Source organism: Monodon monoceros, unplaced genomic scaffold (genome assembly GCF_005190385.1).
Source record: "Monodon monoceros isolate NGI ecotype Baffin Bay Population unplaced genomic scaffold, NGI_Narwhal_1 Super_Scaffold_1, whole genome shotgun sequence".
NCBI classification, from domain to species: domain Eukaryota; kingdom Metazoa; phylum Chordata; class Mammalia; order Artiodactyla; family Monodontidae; genus Monodon; species Monodon monoceros.
In genome coordinates this window covers 81,359,796-81,377,754 of record NW_021703765.1, presented here as the reverse complement: position 1 = coordinate 81,377,754, position 17,959 = coordinate 81,359,796, and the positions used below count along the sequence as shown (strand labels likewise).

At 60.4% G+C, this 17,959-nt stretch overlaps 1 protein-coding gene across 32 annotated transcripts in view; it reads left to right on the top strand.

Moving 5' to 3' along the window:
* Positions 1-17,959, top strand: part of NCOR2 (nuclear receptor corepressor 2) — a 223,482-nt gene that overhangs the window by 190,330 nt on the left and 15,193 nt on the right. For 21 of the 32 annotated variants that reach the window (XM_029221371.1, XM_029221524.1, XM_029221462.1 and 18 more), the window contains 12 exons: positions 2,729-2,893; positions 3,967-4,121; positions 4,818-4,920; positions 5,138-5,242; positions 5,527-5,630; positions 8,828-8,978; positions 11,749-11,889; positions 12,279-12,365; positions 13,068-13,366; positions 15,207-15,561; positions 16,695-16,916; positions 17,489-17,740. In XM_029221371.1, coding sequence (XP_029077204.1) covers positions 2,729-2,893; positions 3,967-4,121; positions 4,818-4,920; positions 5,138-5,242; positions 5,527-5,630; positions 8,828-8,978; positions 11,749-11,889; positions 12,279-12,365; positions 13,068-13,366; positions 15,207-15,561; positions 16,695-16,916; positions 17,489-17,740 — 2,139 coding nt within the window. The remainder of the gene's footprint in view (positions 1-2,728; positions 2,894-3,966; positions 4,122-4,817; positions 4,921-5,137; positions 5,243-5,526; positions 5,631-8,827; positions 8,979-11,748; positions 11,890-12,278; positions 12,366-13,067; positions 13,367-15,206; positions 15,562-16,694; positions 16,917-17,488; positions 17,741-17,959) is intronic. The other 11 variants (XM_029221531.1, XM_029221498.1, XM_029221483.1 and 8 more) reach the window with 3 other exon arrangements.

Below are 17,959 nucleotides of genomic sequence, written 5' to 3'. Positions count from 1 at the left end.
TGTGTGTGTGTGTGTGTGTGTGTGTGTGTGTGTGTGTGTGTGTGTGGTGTAGGGGACTGGGGAGAGGTCAGGCAATCTGATTTTTATTTTAGAAAGATCTCTTCTCTCTCCGCCTCTCCAGCCATTGTTGAGGAGAATGGGCGGCAGGGAGTTGTGGGCAGATGCAAGAGGCCACGGTGCTTTTCCCGGCCAGTGATGGTGGCAGCCTGGACTGTGCGGGTGACCATGAAGGGGGGCATTGGGACTTTGTTTCAGAGGCAAACATTGGGACCTGCTGATGAACCCGAGTGTGGGGTTGAAAGCAGAACGTCTGCCTCCTCCTGGGACCCTGCCAGCCACCCACGCTGGGACCAGGACTCCCCATGGTGGGGCTGGGGTTCGCTGGACGAGAGTGTAGCGTGAGACGTGGGGTCTGGCTCTGGAAGGACATTCCAGGGCTGGGGCACCAGCCCAGGGCGGATAGCTGCGTGGCAGTGTCAGGGGCCCAAACAGCCTTGGCCGGCGCCAGATCTAAGCCGGGCTGGGCCATACTTGGGTGGCTGGACACCACACAGGGCCAGGCAGGGCCCGCTGGGATGGGTCACAGGCCCTGTCCTGGGAGAAGGTGAGCCACCACCTGTGCTTTCTGAGCCTGGCATTCGGCCTGTTGGCACGGCGGAGGGCCGCGCCGTTTCCTGGAATCGCTCCGCACAGGAGACGGGGCACCTGGCATCAGGCACCAAGGCCTGCCTTGCAGCTAGCACCCGTAGGCACATGCATGAACTTGACACCTAGCACGACCGACCTCTCTGGTCTCTCAGGAGCCTCCCCTGCCACCTGGCTCCTGTGCGGAGCTGCTCCGCCCGCCCACCCCTCGGGCTCCCTGGGCCCAGCCGGAGGAACAGGTTGTCTCTCCAAGCTCTCGGCCGCCGGCCCATCCTGGCCCGGCCCCAGATTTCCCTTCCAGCACCGGAGGCCACCCCCCCGCCCCTGCCCCCTCCCATGGCAGCCGGAGCTGAGCTGGAGAGAGCAGCCCAGGCACGCGCGCAGTCGGGTGGCTGGACGAGCGAGGTCCAGGGCGTGCACGTAATTTCCGGGCCCGGTGCAGGCCCTGGGTGGGGTGGGGGTGGGGGCGCCTCCACTGGGGGTTGGTTGAGCATGAGAATCCCCACCTCGGGTTACTCCCCACATCTGCGGCCCCTCCTGCGGGCTCCCCACGTCAGCAGGCGCACAGGTCCGGGGGGAGCTCAGTCTCCCAGGAGAGAAGCGGAGGGTGTGCAGCACGCACGCCTCCACCCCACCTGCTGTGCCCACAGCAGGCGGCTCTCATGCTGCCAGTGCTCTCCTGCTCGCCTTGCTGCGTCTTCAGAGCCTCCCTCTGTCATCTGGAGGTGGCCCGAGGGATGACACCTGCCTGCCATTCCCATCCCAGGCCCGGCATTCCCAAGTTGTAACCAGCTGGCTACTCCCCTGCCCCACCCCCGCCCCCCGTACCCCACCCTCGCCACCATCGGTCCTCTAGCCTGACATCAATTCTCAAGGAAGAGGTTTGGCGCTTAGGACCGATTTCAGCAGAGTGGGTGGCCAGCGGGTGAACACCGTGCAGACGGCCTGGCCTTTGGCCGTCTCTGCGGCTGTGTCCCCAGGCCTGAGAATCCAGGGCCAATCGTTGCTCCCCTTCCTGTGGTCAGTGTGTGTGGCAAAGGTGAAGGTTACAGCCTGCAGCCCATCTACCTGGGCTTAGAGCTCCCCTTGCTGGCTGTGGGCCTTTGACCAGGTGACTTTACCTCTCTGAGCCTCCGTGCTCCCATCTGCAAATTGGGGATAATCCTCGTCCGTCCCCTGAAGGGTGTTGCGAGGATAACCGAGTCAGTCCACGCAGAGCACTTAGTTGGAGCCCCCGTGGGAGGGCTCCCTCCGCCGTCTGCAGCGTCCGGGAGGTTCAGTGGTCAATTCCTGACTTGGCCGAATATTTGCTGGTGACCTTAGATAAGTCCGTCGATGTGTCCGTGCTCCAGTCCCTCTCAGCACACTGGGCCCGGCCGCTCTCTTTCTCCCGAGCCTGCAAGGAGGCTCGTTGAGTTCACGCTTTCGAAACGCCCAGCCCAGCCCCTGGACGTGGGACACGCTCGGCGCATGGGCTGACATGTGCGCGCCGTCATCCCGGGCATCCGGGCCGTAGCCGTGCTGGCGGGAGCACACGTACGTGGATCACGGCAAACCGTTCTGACCGCCTTCGTCATCTGAAGAGGTCAGCGAGCCTCTTCTGGAAAGGGCCAGATAGTAAATATTTTAGGTTTTGTGGGCCAGACAGACGGTCTCTGTCGCAACTCCTCAGCTCTGCTGCAGGTGATAAATAAACGGGTGGACGTTCCAGCACAAGTGTACACACAGAATCGGGCAGTGGGCAGGCCCCGTGCCACCATCTGCCGCCCCCTGGTTTGGAGGTTTGTCCAGGCCCCTTGCTGACCCGGTGCCAGGCAAGTGCCTGTGGGATTCCAGCGCTGGAATCAGGGGCCGCCGAGAAGCCCAGCCCAAGCCTGAGGCACATCCGTGCTTGACAGGACATCACAGGAGTCAGCGTGGTGCCCGGTCTGCAGACTTGGGGGGCTCCATCACTGTTGGCCAGGACCTTCCCCTGGCCGAGGCTGGCGCTGCAAGGCACAGGGGGTCTTGTTTGAGCAGGGCAGCCAGGGCTGGGGGCCTGAGGGCTGGCCGAGTGTGGCTGACTGCCTGCCTTGCCCCTCAGCAGAGAAGCCCGTGTTCTTCCCGGCCTTTGCGGCTGAGGGCCAGAAGCTGCCCACGGATCCCTCGTGTTGGACGTCAGGCCTGCCCTTCCCCGTGCCCCCTCGCGAGGTGATCAAGGCCTCTCCGCACGCCCCTGACCCCTTGGCCTTCTCCTACGCCCCGCCTGGTGAGTAGTTCACCCGAGCCTGGCCTCCTTGCCGAGTCAGCCAGCGTGCAGTCATTGGGCGCCAACTGTGTGCACTGACTCGGAACTGCACGCAGAAGGATCTTAGGGTCCTGGCGGGAGGGATGGCCTGGTCAGTGAAGGGGAAGGGGGCTCCGCTGAGACGTGAGAAATCTACAGGATTGCAATTGAAGCACCTGGTGCTGGGGATGCCTAAGAGGTGCTTGAGCCGGTGAGGGGCAGGCTGAGAGTGGGGGCTCTGTCTTCCACCATGGACTTCGAGGTAGAGAACGGGCAGGTGGAGAGAAAAGTGTGAGGAGGGAGGGGCCTGCTTTGATTTACAAATACAGTCAGGCTGGATTCGAGACCCTTCCTGGGCTCTCCAGCCCTGCCAGGCCCCACCAGCAATGAAAGGGGCATAGCCAGGGGCCAGTAAGGGCTGTGATGTCAGCAAAGGCCGTCCTAAGCAGAGCTGATCCTGCAGGATGAGTGGCCAAAAGAGCCAGGAGAAGAACAGGGAAAGACATGCCAGGCAGGGGGAACAGCATGTGCAAAGGTCCGGAGGCAGGAGAGAGCAGGCGAAGCTTGAGACACTGAGTCAGGCTGTCATGGCAGAAGCTTGGTGCCCAGGGAGCCTGGGGAGACCATAAGCGCCAGGTCAGGTGAACCTGAAAGCTGTGTCAGAGGCTAAGGCCTTACCCTGGGGGAGCAGTGGGGAGCCATAGGAGGTTCATAGCAGGGGAGGATGTGAACTAGTGGACTTTTCAAAAAGATCCCTTTGGTTCCTGTGAGAGGAGTGGACTGTTGGAGAGCAACAGGGGAACGGGGAGACCAGTTAAGGAGTCTGGGGGAGAGTTGAGGGGCTTGGGCCAGGGCCTGGGAGGGGGGAGGCGTGGAGGGAGACTTCCCTGGGGTAGTGGTGTCTGAACCAAGGATGCGGACGGCTCATCAGGCAGAGACGGGTGGAGCAGTGGGGGCGCGTATGGACGGGCACCCGCCTGGGCAGGACAGGGACGAGGTGGGGAGTGGCCTGGGGGCTCTGCCTCTGACCGCTCCTGGGGCCCTGTGATGGACAGATACGTGCCCTGCAGGTCACCCGCTGCCCCTGGGCCTCCATGACAGCGCCCGGCCCGTCCTACCACGCCCAGCCACCATCTCCAACCCGCCGCCCCTCATCTCCTCCACCAAGCACCCCAGCGTCCTTGAGAGGCAAACGGGTGCCCTCTCCCAGGTGAGGTGGGAGGGGCGGCCCCCCAGAAGCACCTGTGCAACCTGGTGCCCGGAGAACGCCCCTTCCTCTTTCTGGGGTTTGGTCCCTCCATCTGTAAAGTCGGGGTGGGGGTGATCCCTGGGACGGATGGTGTCGGGGTGGGGGTCGGGCACCCAGGGGGCTGGGTCCAAGCTGGCTGTGCCTGACCCAGGCATCAGGACCTTGGGAGGTCACTCCGTGGGGCATTCAAGAGCATGGGCTCTGCGATCAGACTGTGTGGCCTTCGGCAAGTTACTTAACCTCTCTGTGCCTCAGTTTCCCTTCTGTGAAACAGAAAATCGCAGGCACTAGACACACAGCCCTGGCACGTGGTGAGCCTCGGTCCACCTGCCCCTTCACCTCTCTGACCTGCCCCCATGTGGCGCAGGGCGGGGACAAGGCATATGCTTTGCTCAGACGCTTGTGGGCACCATTTCCTTTAAACCAGGTCATGATGACCGCCACACGGGTGAGGGCACTGAGGCCCAGGAGAGGCAGTGACTCGTTCACAGTTGCTCAGAGGGGCAGCAGGGCCGGAACTGAGGCCCCAGGCCTCGGCCTCGGCCTCGGCCTCGGACCCGGGTGTGATCCTGAGGTTCCCCTCCTCTTGGGCCCTCATAAAAGCGGGTTGAGGCCCTGGTTGAGGCCTCTGTGACCCCACGGCCTCTGCTCCCACAGGGAATGTCTGTGCAGCTCCACGTCCCGTACTCAGAGCATGCCAAGGCCCCCGTGGGCCCCATCACCATGGGGCTGCCCCTCACCATGGACCCCAAGAAGCTGGGTAAGGATGTAGGGCCCCCCAACCTCGATGGCCCAGGCTTGGCTCCCACTGTTTGCGTTGGGGGCTTGAGGGAGGGCAGTTCACCCTAAGGGACTCTGGCCCGCGCGTGGCGGGGAGGTCCCTCAGCCCCTGGACAGGGCAGGGAGGCGGCCGTCCTTCTGAGGACGGCTCGGCTCACTGCTCAGAGGCTCGGCTCACTGCTCTCGCCCCTCTCCAGCGCCCTTCAGCGGAGTGAAGCAGGAACAGCTGTCCCCACGGGGCCAGGCTGGGCCACCGGAGAGCCTGGGGGTGCCTGCGGCTCAGGAGACGTCCGTGCTGAGAGGTGAGGGCGTGCGAGCTAGGCTCACCCCCGGCGGCTGCCCCTCCATCCCTGGGAGGGTCGAGGCAGGAATGGGACCCTTTATCCAAAACCTGCTAAGAAGTTTCAGCTCCCAGGGGGTCCAGCAGCCTCTCTTCGCAGTTGTCCACTTCGCCATTTAGGGGCAGGGGGACCCTCTGTGTTGAGACACCGGAGGTGGGGGGGACTTGCAGGTCTCGGTGGCTCTGGGACTGGGGCCTGGGGAGGGGCTGCAGACACCCCTTCAGCCCGTGTCTCATGTCTTCCAGGGACGTCTCTGGGCTCGGTTCCAGGAGGAAGCATCACCAAGGGCATCCCCAGCGCGCGGGTGCCTTCCGAGAGCCCCATCACGTACCGCGGCTCCATCACCCATGTAGGTGTCCTGGGGCCGTGGCGTGAGGGACCAGGGTGGCACTAGCAGGCAGTGTCTCCAGACGTGGCCCTGCCTGTGGACAAAACAGTGGGCAACGCGCCCATTCCCCCCAGCGTCTCTGCTCAGCACCTGCCTCAGTAGACGGGGTGGCTTCGTGGGGGTGCCCACTCACTCCGTGAGCCTGGGAGCCAGGCATTTTAGGTGCTGAGCAAAGCACGAACCTCAAGGGCCGCAAGGAGCTGGGAGGGCAGCAGAAGGAAGCAGACAGGTGGAAACTGAGCAGGTGATTTCAGAGTAGCCAGTGCCTGGTGTTGGGTAAAACACTACGACTGAGAATGGCTGGGGCTGCCGAGGCCGCAGAGACAGGTGAGCCGGGGAGACCTCTCAGAGGTGTGAGCCCTGCGGGAATCTCAGGGATCGGCATTCTGGGCCCAGGGAACAGCATGTGCAAAGGCGGAGAGGTGGAGGGTCCCTGGTGTGCGCCAGGTCCAGCGAGTGTCCGCGGTGCCTGGAGCAGCGAGCAGGAGGCGTTCGGGTCAGCAAAGTTTTGGGGGCCGGTGAGGGAGTCTGCACATCCCCCGCCTTCAAGGGGGTGAGTGGACAGACGCTCCTGCAGCTCAGCTGAGCCCGCCCACACCACTGGGGCTCCCGCTGTGACTTCAGTCCTGGATGACAGAGGTTTCCTCTGGTGCCAGCCTTGGCCTCGTGGTGTTGACAGGCTGACGGCTGGAGTTGGCATCCTGGCCACGTCCAGCTCCGCAGAAAGTGTGGGATCGGCTGGTGACATCTGCCCCATCCAAGGGTTTGCAGAGGGACCACTCTGCCCCTCCGGTGTCAGGACTGGGGGTTCAGAACTGAGCTCGGGGGTCCTAGTGTACACAGGGCCTGTTTAACCCTCTCCTTCCTCCCTGGCTGGTGGACCACAGAGGGCGGTACCCCCACTTCCTGGGGTCCTTAGCTCCTAGGGCTTTCTTTTCCTTCCCTTCCACCCGCTCCAGACAAGATGGTTTACATTAGCACAGAATCCAGGTCAGCCCATTTTACAGATGAGAAGACCGAAGCCCAGAGATTAAACCCAAGGTCGTGTAGCCAGGAAGCAGTGGACCCAGTGTTTTGTGCCAGCTGTGCCAGAGGAAGGGGAGCCTGGACACACACACACACACACACACACACACACACACACACGTGAATGGTGGAACTTCAGGCCACAGGCTCCCATAGGAAGGTGTCTTTGGCTCCAGGGGCCGCAGATCACACCACAGAGGAGAGCCCCTGATGCTTCATGTTTCTCTAAAACCTGTTGGTTTTGAAATCATGAGCTTTAGAAGGCAGCTGCGCAGGTACCTGGGGCCACAGCCGGGCCGCAGACGCTCAAGTCCCAGCCCCACCACATGCTGACTCAGGCAGGGCATCGACGCTCCCTGACTCAGTCTTCCCTTTGCTAGAGGTGTCTCTTGCTGAGTCATCCTCACAGAGGCGTTAGGGATTAAAGGCTCCTGGGCATCCATCGGCATCCAGTTTCAGGTGGCCGTGACCCAAGCCGTGTGGGTCACTCGCAGCCTTGCGATTGTTTCTGGCAGCTGCCGTATGTGTGAGGGTCAGGCTTGATGAAATCCGGTCATGGGACACACACAGGCTCACACACACACACAAACTCAGGAGCACACAGACTTACAGTGGGTGGGCTTCTATCAGCTGCCCCTGGAGGAGCCTTTCCTGCTGGGATGTTGCCGGCTCCCCGGCCGTGTGCTCTCCTGATGAGAGAGGTGGCTTCCCGCCCCTGGATTATCTATCACCCAAACTAAAGCCCGTTTATTCTACACTGTTTGTGCACAAGCCTTTTGAAGTGTGGCCAAGGGGTCCCATCTAGGGCGTCTGCTTTGAGATGTCTCGGGAGACCCGTCTGGATTCAGGGCGTCTTGCGTTTCCCTTGCTTGCAGACCAGGATCTGGGGTGAAAGCCCGGGGTGCCAGTCGCTGCCCTTACCCCACAGAAGGATGTTTCTTGGCAGAGAAGCTCCCAGGGGGAGACTCAGAGTGTACCAGCCTAGGGCTTGACACGCGGTTGGAGCTGCATCTCTCAGTCAGCTCTTGGAATCGTAGAAAGAGAAGAGAGACATCTTGATTTGGGGACAGCTTGTCTGTGACGGGTGCCTTTGAGAATCGTTATACAGAGATTGTCTCCGTTTTGTAGATGTACAGGCTGAGGCTCAGAGAGGCAAAGTGACTTGACAAAGGTCACACAGCAACTTGTTGGTAAAGCTGCTGTTTGCCCTCCAGCAGTCTGACTCCAGATTCATATTCTGACCCCCCACTCGTGTTCGTGGAAGTCGCCCAAGGCGGGACACTACCCCACGTGGCTATCTTCTCTCTGCCTGAATACAACCCCCAACAGGGAGCTCACTCCCTCTAAGGCACTGGTTTCTTGATCAGGGGCAGTTTTGCCGCCCAGGGGACACTGGGCAATGTCTAGGGACATTTGTGATTGTCACATCTAGGGGGGAGCAGATTGGGGGTCGCACGCACTACCGGCATCCAGTGGGTAGAGCCCCAGGGGAGGGCTGCTAAATGTCCTACGGTGCCCAGCTTGGCCCCCACCTCAAAGAATCACCTGGCCCTCAGGTCACAGTGCCGAGGTTGAGAAACCCTGGGTTAGAGCTAAGATTTCTGGTGCCCTGCCCTGATTTGAGTCCCCATTCTGGTTTTGGGAATGACATGTGGTCACAGGCACGTGGCTGACATCCCAGCGTCCAGGCTCTGAGAAAGTAAAATTCATGTAGTACAGGTTGCAACACAGACTCCAGGGCCAGACTGCCTGGGTTCCAGTCCCGGCTCTGCCCCTCGTTAGCCAGGTGACCCTGGGCGAGGTCACCTTGCCTCTTGGTGCCTCAGTTTCCTCATCTGAACTAGGCACGATAGTACCTGACTTAGGGTGATTTCCAGGATTAAATGAGTCGATGTATAGAAAGTGATCAGCACTTATTATTAATATTACTGATGCTTTGTTCTGCGTGGTTGTGTTCCGGCGGGCTCTGCCCTTTTGAAGAAGTACATGCGTGAACACGTGTGCACTGGCAGACACACGTGTGCCTGTGTGTGGATTTGGAAGGTGCACATGTACGCGTGCTGGGTCGTGTCTGGCGAGCGTGGGGGTCCCCGGCCCGAGCCCGCGGGCACTCACCCCCTCCGCACCCCCAGGGCACTCCAGCCGACGTCCTGTACAAGGGCACCATCACCAGGATCATCGGTGAGGACAGCCCAAGCCGCCTGGACCGCAGCCGGGAGGACGGCCTGCCCAAGGGCCACGTCATCTACGAGGGCAAGAAGGGCCACGTGCTGTCCTACGAGGGTGAGTCCCGTCGTCCGTCAACGGCTGTTAGGAGCTGGTGGGCGGGCAGGGGCTGGCCCGGCCCTCCCATCCTTGGGCATCTTTTTTTTTTTTTTTTTTTTTTTGCGGTACGCGGGCCTCTCACTGTTGCGGCCTCTCCCGTTGCGGAGCACAGGCTCCAGACACGCAGGCTCAGCAGCCATGGCTCACGGGCCCAGCCGCTCCGCGGCATGTGGGATCTTCCCGGACCGGGGCGCGAACCCGCGTCCCCTGCGTCGGCAGGCGGACTCTCAACCACTGCGCCACCAGGGAAACCCCCTCGGGCATCTTTGATGCCCGGGAAGGACCCTCTAGGTGAGAGGACCAGTGGTGACCTGGAGGTGGTTGGTCATGTGCTCACTTGGTGTTTACTGGGGGCCGTCCATATGCTTGGGGGCCCAGCGGATGAAGCCCCCTCAGAGAGCTCTCAGGACGCCCGCCCAGGATGCAAATGGGATGTCACCTTGTTAATCTTGAGTCATGGAAACCTGCCCACATCCAGTGTGGCTTGCCCACCAAACCCCAGACTTTGGTTTTTCTGGAGTTGGTCAGGAGAGAAGGGTCCAGAAAACATGGTTGGGGTTAAAGGGCAGCCAGATGTCTTCAGAAAACGAATCTAGGGGAGTGTGTTGCCCTCCTGTCAGCTTCGTGTGGTTGAGAGCCAGGGTGAAGGAGTGTCTTCCCATTTTACAGATGTGGGAGCTGAGGTGCACTGATGTCCAGTGGTCCTTCTGTGTGTCCACCCTCCTGGCCCCTCAAGAGAAAAGGAGGCCTGGGACTTGGGGAGCAGGGGCGGGCGTGTTTGGCCCATTGAGGTGGGTTCACAGGGAGGCAAGGCTGGGGTGACACCAGGAGAGGGGGTGACCTCCCCATCCCTGCAGGTATGTAAGCCAGCAGCAGGTAAAGATTGGCTTTAGCTGTCTCCACCTCTGCCCGGTTCTTTACAATTTAGGAAGCAGACTTGTGGCCAGCCTTGCTAGACGTGTAGTAGGGGAACAGGCCCAGGCAGCAGAAGCCCAGGCTCACTCCCCCAGGCCTCTGGCCCAGCGCTCCTGGCAAACGCCGTGCTCTCTAATTGACACCACGTGGGTGGCAGGAAGGGGCGATGACCAGAGTGACGCGCCACCCCCTTGAGCCCTGGGCCCCCCACTTCAGTGCCCCTCACTCCTCTCACCCTCTCTGGTTCCCCAACCAGGGAACCCCGCCTGGAAGGAGTTAAGGAAGTAAAGGGCTGGGATGGGAATTTCCTGGCAGCCTCGGGCACCCAGAGGCGCGGAGATAAATGCTGCTAATGGGCGCCCCTGTCAGCAGCTGGCAGCTGTAGGGCTGCAAACTGCTTCTCCTCTGGCGGCGGTGGGCACGTTTTCCTCTCCCTCCGCCTCCGCCTGGCCCGACTGCCCTCCCGCCCCCCAGGTCCTGGGAAGCAGAGGTGGTACCGTGGGGCTTAGGCACTTGCCTCTCTCTGCTGCCAAGTGGTGGAGACAGTCTTGGGGACAGGGTGTCAGCTGCGTCTTCTGTGCCAACCTCGGTATCCGGCTGAGGGCCCTGGGGGATGGTCAGGGGCCCTGGAAGGGCAGACGGAGAGGCTGGCAGTCGAGGTGTTGTGAGCAGAGCCCTGGGTGGCATCTCAGCTCCGGCCTCCAGATCAGTTCTTGAGCCCCTACAGGCCTTAAGTTTGTCATCTGCAGAATGGGTGTAAATCAAGGCTTTCAATTTCTCACGTGCTTCCTGGGAACAGAGAGGGCCACAGGCCGGATGGACGGCAGTAGGGGCCGGGGAGGACCCGGAGGGTGATGGCTGTGTCTACAGGGGCCCCGCCTCTGTTCTCCGATAGCTGACTGTCGCCCTGTAACGAGTGTGAGCTCGTTGGCCAGACTTCTAATCTCTCTGTTTTCATCTGAAATCTCTCAGTGTTTAAACATCAGCAATTAATTTTGAGCAAAATTTGGAGCAGCACCGCGGTCTATCCGCTGGCCGCCCGTTTGCAGCCCCTGGAGTAGCTCATGCCCTGAGGATCCCGTGGGGTCACGATCGGAAATCCTGGGAGAGCGAGCGTGCCCTTTATCCCAAGGGGCAGGCACGGGGCTCTCGGGAACTTGCGTCTGATACCCCGGGACTCAGCCATCCTTGGAAGGAGAGGCCCACTCGAGGAGCCCCCAGCCTGATGGGCGAGACTGAGGCTTGGCCTCCTCCGGGCTTGCCTCCTGGCTGCTCAGACCCTCGGCCTGTCGGGGGCCCGCGTGCCAGCCTGAGGAGCTCGCCCTTTGGGCTCAGCCTGGCTTGGCGAGGCCACCTCTGCTGTGGACACTCCTCGTCCCCTCCCTCCCCCCCCCGCAGACACACACTCTCCCCACGTGGACACCAATGCACGTAGTTTATTCCATGTGGCCTCACTTTGTTCTCAGTGGCCAGGTGTGCACACACACACACTCACACATGTGCACACACACAGAGACCCACGGTGACACACACAAATGGTTGTGGTAACCCTGCACGTTCACACTCGGGCTGGTGCATCTTTGCTCCCGTGCACGTGGTTACACATGTTCACGTCACATGTCGGCTCCCACGAGTGGCCGTGTTTGTGCAGAGTCACATACCTGCGCGTGGTCAAAGGCACACACCTCCCTGCCAGCGGAACTGCAGGCTGTTGCTTCCTGCCCACTGGGCCCGGCCGGTTTGCTGGTACTGGGCCCAGTGCACACAGTTGCCCTGGGGCTGCCCCTCATCGTGAGATCGGTCTGGTTTCCAGGTGGCATGTCCGTGTCCCAGTGCTCCAAGGAGGACGGCAGGAGCAGCTCAGGACCTCCCCACGAGACGGCCGCCCCCAAGCGCACCTATGACATGATGGAGGGCCGTGTCAGCAGGGCCATCTCCTCAGCCAGCATCGAAGGTGTGTGCCCTGCCCAGCTCCCTACTCCAGGGGGCACAGAAGGGCCAGGGGAGGGCCTAGGACCTGCCCCGGGGGCTTCCCTACTTGCTGGGTGATGGCAGGAAAGGGAGAGAATTTCTCTCTCTCAGCTCCCCCTGGAGGGAGGAGATGGGATGGTTGGCCCTACTTTACAGATAGGAAAACTGAGGCAGGGTTTTTCTGGAGCTCCACCTGGAGGTAGCACAGGGCCCGAGAAGTGGTCCTATGCGGCCACCACTACCATCATGGGGACTGACACTAAGTGGCTGGAGGGGCCCGCTGCTGGGAGGGGGCGCTGGAGACCCTGGCTCATCACTGCCAAGGCCGGCTCGGGGAGCCACGAGATGATGCTCTTGCTCTCACCCTCCCAGGTCTCATGGGCCGCGCCATCCCGCCTGAGCGACACAGCCCCCACCATCTCAAAGAACAGCACCACGTCCGAGGCTCCATCACGCAAGGTACCCTGCCCTCTGCTCCCCAAGTGTCCCCGCATGCCCGGCCACCACGCCCTCGTGGCAGCTACAACAAGCCCTTGGGTTTACAGTCAGGGTGGGCGGGGGAGGGAAGGCATACCAGAGTGCCATGGGTGCCCAGGTATGTGGAAAGGCATGTAACACACGTGTACATGACAGGTATGTGTGCAGGTTGAAAGGCAGAGCAAGGCATTCCTTATGTATTTGAAAACAAAAAGAGAAGCAAAATACTACCCATCACCCTCAACTTTGTAGACGTCATTTATTGAGCATCTACCGTGCTCTGCGCTTGGTGCTACCCCAAGTGCTCTCTAGATATTATCTTATGGAACAGACTCCAAGAGGAAGATACAGTTGGTGGGAGGATCAAAGAGGTCAGATACCCTGCCCGGGTTCTCCTGGCTGGTCAGTGGCAAACCAGCTACTGAGAGCCCCATTCTATGCATCTTATCTATGTTATCTCACTGAATGTTCATGACCTGGTGAGGGGTTTCAGTTACTACTCCCATTCTATATGTGAAGAAATTGAGGCTCAGAGAGGGCAAGTCATGTGCTCAAGGTCACACAGCAAGTGAGGGCTTGAACCCAGGTAGTCTGGCTCCAGAATCTGCCAGCATGGAGGCCCCAGGTTAGGATGGGCGAGGTGGGGTACAGGTGCAAGGGTCAACACCCCGTCCTCCCCGGCAGGGATCCCACGATCCTACGTGGAGGCCCAGGAAGACTACCAGCGTCGGGAGGCCAAGCTCCTGAAGCGTGAGGGCACGCCGCCCCCGCCCCCCCCGCCCCCACGGGACCTGGCCGAGGCCTACAAGGCCCGGCCCTTGGAGGCCCTGGGCCCCCTGAAGCTGAAGCCAGCCCACGAGGGCCTGGTGGCGACAGTGAAGGAGGCCGGCCGCTCCATCCATGAGATTCCACGGGAGGAGCTGCGGCGGACGCCTGACCTGCCCCTGGCCCCGCGGCCGCTCAAGGAGGGCTCCATCACGCAGGTACGGGCGCGGGGCTGGGCGGCTGGGCCAAGATCGGGGCGGCGGGTGCTGATGGGCACCGCTCTGGCCCCTACAAATGGGGAAACTGAGGCCCAGACTTGTTGAGTGCCATGCCCAGGATCACACAGCTACTCATCACTGAGCCGTCATCACGTCCGTTCCAGATTCCATACCAAGGCCTTTAGACTATATCCATGACCTCGTTCACTTGTATTTACAGCCCAGGAGAGTCATAGCTATCATCCCCATTCTCCAGGTGGAGAAACTGAGGCCCAGAGAGGTCAAGAAGCTTGCCAAACCCCAGAGCTAGATGTAATAATGAACACCGGTCATGGATCGAACCCCCGATCCATGACCATAAGACATCATGACTTATCTAACCCTCACAGCAGCACTCTGAGGTAGTTCTCTTACTGTCCTCATTTTAGTGGTGAGCAAACAGGTTCAGAGAGGTTAAACAGCTTGTCCAGGGTCACACAGCAAGTAAACGGCAGTTGTGCATCTCAAATCCAGATGTCCCTAAATCTGCAATGTCTTTGCTTCTTGGCATCCACGTCTCCCACCAGCATGTTGCACCTCACCCTACCCCCACCCCCGTGGCTCTGGCCCCCCAGAGGCCCCAGCCTGGTAGGGGAACATGAGCTCTGATTTTGTGAGGAGCTGGTCGGTGGAAACCACCTAAGAACCAGTGTCTCTTCCCTTGGTCAGAGGTGGCTGATGTGAATGAGGAAGGAGCATGGGATCCATCGGGGGCTGCGTGGCTGTGAGGTGTTAGGGACTGGGGAGGGTGTCCAGGAGGCCTACAGTTGGCTAACGGCACAGAGGTGCCCCGGGAGAAGGCGGGAGCGGTGGGAAGATTGTCGAAGGCCAGGGGACGAGTTTGGCTCTCAGCCTCTGGGCAGTTGTGAAGCCATTGGCAAGAGTCCACCATGGATCCAAAAGGGAGGCCAGTCTGATTCTGGAATATTCTTTTTAAAATAAGGGCACTTCCCCTTCTTAAGAAAGTAATTAAAACACTCCCGAAGGGCTTCCCTGGTGGCGCAGTGGTTGAGAGTCCGCCTGCCGATGCAGGGGACACGGGTGCGTGCCCCGGTCCGGGAAGATCCCACATGCCGCGGAGCGGCTGGGCCCGTGAGCCATGGCCGCTGAGCCTGCGCGTCCGGAGCCTGTGCTCCGCAACGGGAGAGGCCACAACAGTGAGAGGCCCGTGTACGGCAAAAAACAAAAAACAAAACCACTCCTGAATAAAAGCAGAGTTCTCTTACTTGGCAAACACACAGAGCCCACCGTATCCTGGGTTTCCCCGGCCTGCGCAGACAGGGTGGGTCTTCTCCCAGGCGGCCGGGCTGCAGCTCGTCCGTGACCCCTGTTTCTTCAGCTGCCCTTTCTGGCCATAGAGCAGACAGAAACCTCTGCCCTCTGACCTCTGAGACTTGAGCCTCAGGGTGGTGGAACTGGAGTTTGTGGCTGGCTTTTCTGGCTTGGCATTGGGTGGGCCACAGAGGGTCCCAGACTGACAGGAAGAAGGTATTTGCCTTCATGGGGGTGTTAAGTCTCTTTCCAGCAAACCCCAAGGGCCAACAGAGGTTCCTCCACTTGCTCCAGGAAGGGCTGACCTCTGAACTTTTTACCCCCTTCTGCAGCCCCCCAGGTGGCTCCGGTGGCCAGGGTCCAGGACAGGGGTGGGCAGGGCAGGGACAGGTGTGCGCTCATCTTAGGCTTAGCAAAGCCCTTCCTCCCCCGCCCCTGGAGGCATGAGATGTCGCTCCCATTTCATAGCTGAGAAGCTGAGGCTCAGAGCAGTTGTGTAGCTGAAGCTTATCCCCACCTTGCCCCTCAGGGCACCCCGCTCAAGTATGACACCAGCACGTCCTCCACCGGCTCCAAAAAGCACGACGTGCGCTCCATCATCGGCAGCCCCGGCCGGACGTTCCCGGCGGTGCACCCGTTGGACGTGATGGCCGACACCCGGGCGCTGGAGCGCGCCTGCTACGAGGAGAGTCTGAAGAGCCGGCCGGGCGCTGTCAGCAGCTCGGGGGGCTCCATCACCCGGGGGGCCCCGGTCATCGTGCCTGAGCTGGGCAAGCCACGGCATAGCCCCCTGACCTACGAGGACCACGCGGCGCCCTTCGCCAGCCACCTACCCCGCGGATCACCGGTGACCACACGGGAGCCAACCCCGCGCCTGCAGGAGGGTGCGTGGGGCGGGGCGCGAGGTGGGGCGGGGCCACGGCGTGGGGCGGGGCCTCGGTGGGCTCCGGTCTCTGAAACTGCCTTACCATCCACTCCGTAGCTCAGGAGCATCCTCGGGGCCACCACATCCACTCCACCTGCCAGACCAGTGGGTTCTACCTCCAAACCACCCTCAGGATTCTCTCCATCTCTCGGCCACCTCCAGATCACCTGGCTTCCCTGACTTCTCTCTTGTCCTGCTAATAATCTGCTCCCCACACGGCAGCCTGAATACTTTTTTGAAATATTTACATCAGATTATGCCACTGTTCTGCTTAAATCTTTCTAGGGACTTCTCACTGCACTTAGGAAAAAGTCACCCTTTTCCGCCATGGCCTTGGGAGCCTGCAGGATCCCGCCCCACCCACCTTTCCATCTTACTGCCAAATTCCTTTATCTGCTGCTTTATGTCTCTTCCTTGACCACACTCAGCTCATTCTTTGCTCAAGACCTTTGCACGTGCTGTCCCCTGTGCCTGAAATCCGCCCCCGCCCCCAGCCCACCACCCGCCTTTCAGATCTTTACCTAACTGGTTTCTTTTGCACCCTTCAGGACTCTGTTCAAATGTCACATCCTCAGGGAGGCCTCTTATGACCACCCTCCCCCCTTCAGTATTCTGGTCACATTCTGTCACATTTAAAAATTTTCTTCAGAGCATTTATTACTCTGAGATTCTTTTTCGATGACTAGTTGATCATCTGTCTCATGCATTGAATGTCAGCCCCACGGGGGCCGGGGTTTTTCTGTTTTGTTCAGCGGGGGAGCCCTAGCTCTTAGAAAGTGCTCAGCATGTCGTAGACACTTAATAAATGTTTTTGGTTGATTGAAGGAATGCACAAGAAAGGGAATGAAGGAAAGAAAGAATGAACTTTTTAAAAGAGCTAAAAAACAGAAGCAAGTGAGTGAATGAATAAATAAAAGGAAAAATGAACTAGACGCAAATGGATGGATGACGAGGCCTGGTCCCTGGGGATCCCAGAGACCCTACCCTCAAATGACTTCCCCTAAGCACTAGCCTTGGCAGCCCCCGTGTTGGAGGCTGGGACACCTATGGCACAGAGGTCTGATGCCATCCCCACTTGGCCCGTCCCCACAGGCAGCCTCTCGTCCAGCAAGGCGTCCCAGGATCGGAAGCTGACGTCCACGCCCCGTGAGATTGCCAAGTCCCCGCACGGCACCGTGCCTGAGCATCACCCCCACCCCATGTCGCCCTACGAGCACCTGCTCCGGGGTGTGAGTGGCGTGGACCTGTACCGCGGCCACATCCCGCTGGCCTTCGACCCCACCTCCATACCCCGTGGGATCCCTCTGGATGCAGGTGATTGTTCCGGACCCATAGAACCCTGCGGCATCAGTGTCAGCCCGAGGGCTCCTCGGGCATCAACTAGCTGCCACTGTGTGGGGAAACTGAGGCATGGTGGGGGGGGAGACCCAACAGTGTGATCATGTCAACAGTTTAGGTGAGAAACAGAATTTCTCTTAGGGGTCTGAGGGACATGCTGGGTTAAACGTTTTTCAGTGGTTTTCTTTTCCTGCGGAACTTATCAGTGCCTTTAAAATTGCAAACGTATCAAAAGAGGGCTCAAGGGTGAGCGTTCCCCAGACGGACGTGATCTGAAAATCCGTTTAGAAGGATGCAGCCCTTAGGTATTTTAGTGATCCCCATTTTGGATGCCCTGTGTTTGGGGGGATTTCCATCCAAAGAACATTATCAATCAGAGGCACCCACATGTGTGTCAGGGCAGCGAGGGTTGTTCTCCTTCTAGGCTCTCAGTTCTGTTTTCTGGGGGGTGTTTGGGAGAAGCTGTGAGGCACTGAGACCGGCGGGGTGGGGTGGCACTCCCAGCCGAGGTGTGGGCCGGCCTGACCTTGCTCCCCTTCTCCCGGTAGCCGCTGCCTATTACCTGCCCCGGCACCTGGCCCCCAACCCCACCTACCCACACCTGTACCCGCCTTACCTCATCCGCGGCTACCCCGACACGGCGGCGCTGGAGAACCGCCAGACAATCATCAACGACTACATCACGTCACAGCAGATGCACCACAACGCGGCCGCCGCCATGGCCCAGCGAGCTGACGTGCTGAGGGGCCTGGCGCCCCGCGAGTCCTCGCTGGCGCTCAACTACGCCGCCGGCCCGCGAGGTGGGTGGGGCAGGGCGCTGCCAGTCACGCGGGTGGGCAGAACCCGCCACCCAGAATTGGCCTTACTCCTGGTCTGCCCGGGGTCCTGAGAGCACAGGACACGTGCGTGCCCACGCGTGCACGTCTGTCCTTGCCCTAGAGGCTCGGGTTGTATCGCTGCGCTGAGAGCACACACAGACCTGGCAGGTGGTGCAAGGTTGTGTGTGCTGTGTGTCCTGG